Source organism: Miscanthus floridulus, chromosome 8, assembly GCF_019320115.1.
Source record: "Miscanthus floridulus cultivar M001 chromosome 8, ASM1932011v1, whole genome shotgun sequence".
Taxonomy (NCBI): domain Eukaryota; kingdom Viridiplantae; phylum Streptophyta; class Magnoliopsida; order Poales; family Poaceae; genus Miscanthus; species Miscanthus floridulus.
This window is the reverse complement of record NC_089587.1, coordinates 128,300,327-128,307,966: the sequence shown is the minus strand read 5'-3', so window position 1 is coordinate 128,307,966 and position 7,640 is coordinate 128,300,327. Positions and strand designations below refer to the sequence as shown.

Genomic DNA, 7,640 nt, shown 5'->3' with positions numbered 1-7,640 from the left:
CCACCATTCTAAAATGATATTATTTTGATACCATAATAACATTGCCGTAATCCGCATGGTAACATCTAGCCATGTCATACTATGGAATTCAAAGTAACCATGCATGTCATGAGCAAGTGCAACCAAAATCTTTTGTGAACCCCTAAACTTTTGTCTAATAATGGTATTTCTGTCAAAAGAAACCAAAATCTATCATTGGCCATATACTGCACCAGAAAACTAGCTTTGATAGGGGAATTGTCACAGCACCAGAGGCTAATGGCTTGAGTATGACATCGCACATGATTGGAACTCCGAGCCCGTGCTTGACTCAAAGATGTGGTGTGGAAGGGTAAAGTCATCATCAGCGAACATGGTACCATCGCTGTTGCTGCTGACCCTCTGCCTCTTGGCTGGGCGCTCATGCTTTGGACTGAGCCTTGGTGAGTCAGGCCGACAGTTGGTGTCAGGTGTTTGAGGTTCACCATTAGGAATATCTTGTGAGCCAGTCTTCATGGGCTCAACTCGACTTCCATTGTCTTCACTGAATGGAATAGCCTGAAGTGGAGTTGGAGATGCTGGTACATGGGTTGAGGAGTAAGGCCTTTCGGAGTTGGTCAACTGTTCACTTGATGTGGCTCTAGAAACTCCAGCAGCATTGATGCGTTGCTGCTCTTCGATGGTCTTCTGAAGGTACTTGCCCTGTGCCTCAATTCGCAGCTGCAGCTGCCCTTTGTACCTGCAAGGGATGTTTGTCAGCTACGACAAGACCTGTAGTGGCTTGATTCTTGTTATAAATTCAGAACCGCAACAGCGGCAGTAGGAACATTCTGAATATTAAATGTTCCTTTTCTGTTTATGTAATTTGTGCTCTAAGTTCTAGTTCTACACTTCTTCTAAACACTACTGCTCTTTGTTGACACCTATCCTCAAACAATACATGCAAGCTTTTTTGTACTGATATATGTCTCCTTCCAAATCAACTAAGGGTCAGCAAAGTAAAGTTGCCTCCAGAATTTACAGAATACAAGGATCGTCAAGTCTACCTCTTGACAAACTTTTAATTGTGGGTTGTTGACATTTCATCACATTCCTTGAAACATGGTTCAAAAACAGAAATGTCATTTAATAAGCTTCACGCTAAAGTAATATAGCATTCCAGCAATCAAGGCAATAGCTGATTATCGTTCTAAGTCAGATAATAATACATGGTTTGATATTGAGTTCGCCAGCAAAAAAAACATTGGAACTAGGAAAGCCTTGGTGTTTATCCCCATATATAACTATAAGCATAACTAATTATATTTAAAGATTTTGCAATTTAAAAATCATAAAGCTATTTAAATTGATAAACCTATTGAAAGGTTGCAACACAAAATTGAAGCTAATTAAACTACACCTGAGTTTAACTCAAAAGGCCTCGAACATAGAATGAACCTTTGGCACTGTGCATGGGGGTGTGTGGCCAGTGCAACAGTACAGGGCCCCAATTTTTTAGGGGCCTCAAAACTATAGCTTATCCGGTAATCAATAATTCAATATTCAATACCCTATTCAATATTCAATACCTGTGCCGACTCTAGGAATCGCTACATCTCTTCCTATTTGGTACTCTGTAGTTCCATCTATGTTGTTTGTTCGTCTGTCCAACTACTCCATCCAAATCGAACTCCCTGAGTGTCTGTCTCCGCTAGGCAGACAGGGAATCTTGAGTCCAGTACTCCACTGCAAACATCAAAGTGCAAACTGCAAAGCGTCGGCGAGGGGCACTGGGAGAGGGTGTACTAGCAAGTGCCAAACTACCGTAGTTTTTTTTTCTCGAATATGCAGGAGAGCTGCGTTATCATTTCATTAACAAGAAGGCAAACTACCATAGTGCCACAGATCCATCAAAAACTTGAGATGATTGGCACTTGGAGGCCAGCACCCGGCGAGTAAGTAGCCTAATTCCTAAAGATATGTAGGTTAATTTTTTTGTGTTAACTACTATAAGAATATTGTATATGATTATCGTTTTATTTTTCTAGACTGTTAGGGCCTATTTTAGAGCTAGGAACATGGCCTTGAATTTTGCCATCACGGACCTTGACCTTTCCATACAACTATAACATCATTTTAATTGAACTAATGACATCATACAATAGTGTGTTTAACTGGAGGAATCAATTCATCCTAGATTGAATGATATATCATGGGATCATGCCATGATTTTGGTAAGATGACATCATTCTTCATATATACACTAGATGTGTGATAACGGTAAACAAGGAATATGATAATGGATTAAGTCATTCCATTCCTCATCAAACAAATGACTTTGGTTCAGAGTTAACATCGATTGGTCCATTACCATCACATTCCTACACCAAACAACTTATAAGTCTATCTTGGCACACTTAAGTGTATCATAATATATTTGGATTTGGTATTTTCAAACTTTTTCCAGATTCCAAGCATGATACAATATCCTTCATGAAAGAACTCAAAGTATCAATGCCAGTGAGTATCATATCACATATTGAACTCCAATGATATCTGTGGCATCATTAACTTACCTCTAATTGTTCATGCAACCGCTTCTGGATCTCCATCTGCAGCTTCAGGGCTTCAGATATCTGCATTGTACTGCAATACATAACAGAAGTATATATCCATCATGAAACAGTTGAAAGTTTGCAAGATTAGGCAATTAGATACTATCATTTCACAAAAAGGGAATAGGATGGTCTGCTTTTTCTAATAGAAAATAGCAAAGCAGACATGAAACTAACTGAAAGAGTACTATTTATGTGGAAGTAAATAATCGCAAGACATAGTTGAATCAAGGAATCAAATATTCAAATGGCATGCATACAGTGTACACCTCATTTTATTTTTTAGCTCCACTTTATTATAAGTTTAACAATGCCAACACTGTTGAAAGTGCAAACTGCATTTATTTCCCTGGCTAATAATCTAATACAAAATTTAGCATTGTCATTGGTATTTTCATGCTGCAAATGATGTCTGACCATTTGAACTGAGCTAGAACAGATTGGACTTGACCAACCTCTCTCTTTCTATGAACTACAAGCAAGAAGACATATCTTTTGTATGAAAGTAAATACAAACAAACAGACGCACTGATACATACGAGGAACCTTCAAGTGCTGCCAGCAAATCCCCTGGATCTTTCTTTTCAGCTTTGTTGTCTACATGAACGATAAGATTAAATAAACCAAAATAATAGTAGATACATGTTCTTGCTTGAATGCACGTAAAACAAGATAATAATGGTCACCTACCATCGGCTGCGGGGTCTGGAATGTACTTTGCAAGACGGTATTTCTAGATTTTTAATTAAAAAAAAGAAAAAAAATTGTTAGGGTGAAAAAAATGTAAGGAATTGAAATCGTGAAGAGCTATTCATATATAGAGAATTACCTGTAAGTGACTCTTCACATGGTATATTGTAAGTCCCGGCACGCCCATAATCCTAAGGACTCCCTTTGGAGTGGCTCCTGTCATGTTTGAATAATTGCACAATAATAAGATAAAGTTACTCGGGCCTGGTGCAAGCGGTAGAGTCTTACCGCCTGTGATCGGAAGGTCCCGGGTTCGAGTCGCAGTCTCCTCGCATTGCACAGGCGAGGGTAAGGCTTGCCACTGACATCTTTCCCCAGACCCCGCACAGAGCGGGAGCTCTCTGTACTGGGTACGCCCTTTTTTTATAAGATAAAGTTACTTCAAATTTGATCATGTTAAAAGAAGTGTTTCATCTACAATGTAAACTTATAAACTAGTATGCACACACTTCAGACATAAGCAACAGATCTCAAAATCTCAATGATTACAGGTCCTAAACACTAGCATCGACCTATTCATCATAAACAAATAGTTATCACTGTAAGTTATAAAGAAAACTTCTACCTAATCGTCAGCTACGTTACACGGATACGTGAGGTAGGCCACGTATCCCGTATCGGATACGGATACGCGACAGATACGTATCTGTGAAGTATCGGGAAAAAAATAATTGCAGAAAAAATCTGATACTTCCTCTGATACGTATCCATGCGATTTGATGAATGACGATACGTATCCGCCTTCCGCCACGGACGCCCGGCTGCACGAGCGCCGCCGCCTGATGCGCCTCTACCCACTTGCACGCGCGAGGGCTGAGTGGCTGACCGCACCTTCCGCCTGGAAGTGCTACCTCCCGCTCGGATGCACAGTGGCACAAGTGCCACCGCCCGACGCGCGGCTTCCTGCCAGTACGCTCGAGCGCCAATGGCGCAGCCTGCCCGACGCCTCCCTCCTGGCCACCCGCCTGCCTCGGCGGCCGCAATGACCTCCAGCACTATCTGGTGGCGATTCAGCAGAGACTTCCGGTGATCTTCCCTTCTTAATTTCTTTCTTCCCCTCCTGATCTAGTCACTCGTTGCTTCATTTCTTCTTCAACGGCAACCTCTGTTCTGTTCCTGTTGCCTGATTTCTGTCTTCCCCTGTGGAAAGGGGTGAGATTGGGGGAAGCAAAGGATCCAGACTGAGCGGTGGTGAGCTGTGCTGATTTTTACTGGTGTCGGTGGAACGAGTGGTGGAGATGGAAAGCTGCATCAGTGCTTCTGTTGTACGAAGCCACTAGTCTAGAAGCAGTTAAATAATTGTAGATGTGGCTTCAGAGAGCCTGTTCGCTGGTTGGTTTCTGGGCTGATAAGTCCGGCTGGTGCTGGTTTGTTGTAAAAGGAAAACACCGTTGGCTGGTTGATAAGCCCTGGCTGAAACCAACAAGCGAACAGGCTGAGAGAGCGTTTGATTGGCTTCTACTAATTTTAACATGTCTTATTATTTTTTTACAAAAAAACATAAAACGTATCCGCTATCAGGTTTTTTAGAAAAATGACGTATCCGCGTATCCGTATCCGTCCGATACCGATACACGTATCTGTATCCGTGCTGCATAGATCATCAGGGCGTGGAGATTCAAATCATAAGCCACATGACTAAAACAGTGAACAGATAATCCCATCCTCCATGACACATGCATGCACCAAGCACTCCAAAGATCATTATATATTAGAGCCCACCACTGTCACCAACACTGATTCTTAGGACCTTTTTTGACCGAAGGATTCTTAGGACCTTGGTAACTAAAACAAGAATACAAATAGTAAATTAGATGTTTCTCTACTCCTAAAAAGATCGATAGGGGGACGTCAAAAGTTTAATTCAACATGCCTCCCCGCTCCATCGCCTATGTTACAACCGCGCCAACAGGTGGACCCTACGCGCACCCGATCGCCCCCAGGCCTCAGCGCACTACTCGCATCTTCCTCTCTCACTCTCTCTCTCTCGGCTCTCTCGCTCTCGCAACTCGTGCCCGCCGCCACCCACCCTACCCTCGCGCCGCTGCTCTCCGCTGGCTCCCCTCCTCTCGCGCCCCCATACTTCATCCCGGTGTTCACGCGCAGTCCGAACTGTCCTTCGACAACTCCCCCTTACCTCCACAGCCGCGAACCTAACCCTGGGTGTGGCCGTGGGGGAGGTCAAGCTCCAGCCTCTAGTTCCTGTTGCCGCACACCGATGGAAGGAGAACAAGTAGGATCCCTGTGCGTAGGCTATGTAGAAGCTCACATTGCAGGACGCCATCGGATCTGGGAGCCACTGTGGTGCTGTCTCAACCAGACCTGTCGCCCTATCGGCACAGAGATGGCAGCTGATTCGGCACAGTATGACAGCAGCGGGTGTGTCGATGAGGTAGCTCCGGCGGTCCTGCCTCTCCCCGGCACCGCTGCCGTAGCTTCTCGCCTGCTCCTCGTGCTCCTGTGTCCCAGCACTTCGACGGTGGTGGTGGCGTGCTCGATGTGCTGCTGCAGGACGACATGGGGAGGCTCATCGTCATGCGGTTCTAGTGGTTTGATTTCCTCGATGGCGCAGACACTTTGTCAAGAAGCACATGGAGGTGCCCTCAGGTTGGATCCTAAACTGAATGAGTTGCAGGCAAAGTTTTGCTAGGCGCTAGGCGAAATCTAGGCGATGACCTTTAACCTAGCGACTAGTCCAGCCTAGGCGATGCTAGGTGTTTTTCTAGGCGTTTTGCCAATTTATATTTATATATCAATATAAAATATATACAATTATAGGCTTATAGCACAAATCATGAATAATTTAGATAAAAAATAGGGAAGGACCAGTAGACATACCTTAGGTCCTTTGTCCTTAGTTGTAGTTGATACACTACTGATCACTGAATTTCCTGCAGCACTGCTGCAATAGAAGTGGACAACACTTTTAGATGCAATTGGGCATCAATACAAGTGATACAAAAAATAGGAAATAGCAAGTTAGGTACTTATCTGAGGTCTGAGCCTTCTCCCATCCATTATTAGCATTTCAGCAGCATAGGATAGCCTTTTGAAATCACAAACATGAAGGGACAACAGTGTAGGGACCGTGACGCCTAAGAGGGGGGGGGGGGGGTGAATTAGGCAACTTAAAATTCTAACTCCCAAAACTATGGCCTCTTTTTCTAACCCTAGCAAAACCTATGCAATAGATAAGCTATCTAGATGTGCAACTATGGTTTTGCTAGTGTGTTGCTATCTCTACCGCAAACGTAGTAAAGTAATCAATGTAAATGCGGAAGCTAAAGAGCAAGGTAGAGATATGCAAACTCCCGTCGACGACTCCGGTATTTTTATCGAGGTATCGAGAAGCACGCAAGCTTCCTCCTAGTCCTCATTGGAGCCCCTCGTAAGGAATCCCTCGCAAGGGCCAAGATCCCGGTCGGGTAACTCCGTGGATAGCCTCGGGCCTTCCCCACGCGCAAGTGGGTCTCCGACGTGCCTTTCGGCAAGCCTCTCCCGGATGCTCCCCGCCGTCTTCACTATCAAGCTTTCGGCCAAAACGCCGCGGGCCTTGTTCCCTCCGATACACGGTGGCGGCCACACCACAAACACGGTTGGTGTGATCTCGCAAGACTTCAAGCCCCTCCGATGTACATCACTTGTGCTCGCAAGCACGGGGTGGCAAGAGGTATGCAAACCTCACTTAAACACTAGGCAAACACCTAGAGCAAGCACATAAGCGGTGGTCTAATCAACCTAAGCACTTCGCAAAGCACTTATGCTAATCACCTAATAAAACACTAAGCACTATGCATGTGGAGATCACTCAAATGGTGTATCAACACTCTTGGTATGTTTCCTTGGCTCCACACCACTCAAATGGCCGGTTGGGGGTTGTATTTATAAGCCCCACTGAGAAAGTAGCCGTTGGGGTCGAACTCCCGCAAATCTGCTACTGACCGGACGCTGAATCGTCCTGACCGGACGCGTCCGGTCGTCCCGACCGTTGCAGCCGCGAACCACCGATCGGACGCTGCCAGCGTCCGGTCGCCTGCCACCGGACGCGTCTGGTCGTAGTTTCGCGCGCCTGGAACCTCTCTGTACTCGATCGGACGCTGCGTTTCTGCGTCCGGTCGGTTGCCGCCAGCGTCCGGTCCTTGCGTCCGGTCGCCTGTCTGCCGAGCCACCGGTCCAGCATTCAGTCGTGCTTCCAGCGTCCGGTCCAGCGTCCGGTCGCCTCTGCAAGCTCGTTTCTTCACGATCTTGCGTACGGCTTGGTTCCTATCTTCATGCTTGGACTTTACTTGATATCTTGGGTCTTTTCTTGTGCTCCTA

At 45.3% G+C, this 7,640-nt stretch overlaps 1 protein-coding gene and 1 long non-coding RNA gene across 4 annotated transcripts; both read right to left on the bottom strand.

The window, feature by feature from the left end:
• Nucleotides 1-255: 255 nt before the first annotated feature.
• Nucleotides 256-808, bottom strand: LOC136469891 (myb family transcription factor PHL7-like). Its single transcript, XM_066467913.1, has 2 exons — nucleotides 786-808; nucleotides 256-718 (listed from the first exon to the last, which is right to left on the bottom strand). Exons 1-2 carry the CDS (start codon nucleotides 806-808, stop codon nucleotides 256-258), a joined length of 486 nt encoding a protein of 161 aa, XP_066324010.1.
• A 721-nt stretch (nucleotides 809-1,529) lies between these two features.
• Nucleotides 1,530-6,329, bottom strand: LOC136477274 (uncharacterized). 3 transcript variants are annotated; one of them, XR_010763958.1, is made up of 6 exons: nucleotides 6,162-6,329; nucleotides 3,552-3,680; nucleotides 3,403-3,479; nucleotides 3,113-3,306; nucleotides 2,535-2,604; nucleotides 1,530-1,704 (listed from the first exon to the last, which is right to left on the bottom strand). It is a non-coding gene; the product is annotated as an uncharacterized lncRNA (long non-coding RNA). The 3 variants fall into 3 exon arrangements; XR_010763959.1 differs by having other exon boundaries at nucleotides 3,552-3,669; XR_010763957.1 differs by lacking the exon at nucleotides 6,162-6,329 and having other exon boundaries at nucleotides 3,552-3,960.
• Nucleotides 6,330-7,640: the final 1,311 nt, after the last annotated feature.

Bases quoted from the DNA above. Each gene is read 5' to 3' on its own strand.
- LOC136469891 (XM_066467913.1), bottom strand. From the start codon at position 808: ATGTTCCTACTGCCGCTGTTGCG. The intron at 719-785 runs GTTCTGAATTTA...CATCCCTTGCAG, and splicing joins TTCCTACTGCCGCTGTTGCG to GTACAAAGGGCAGCTGCAGC.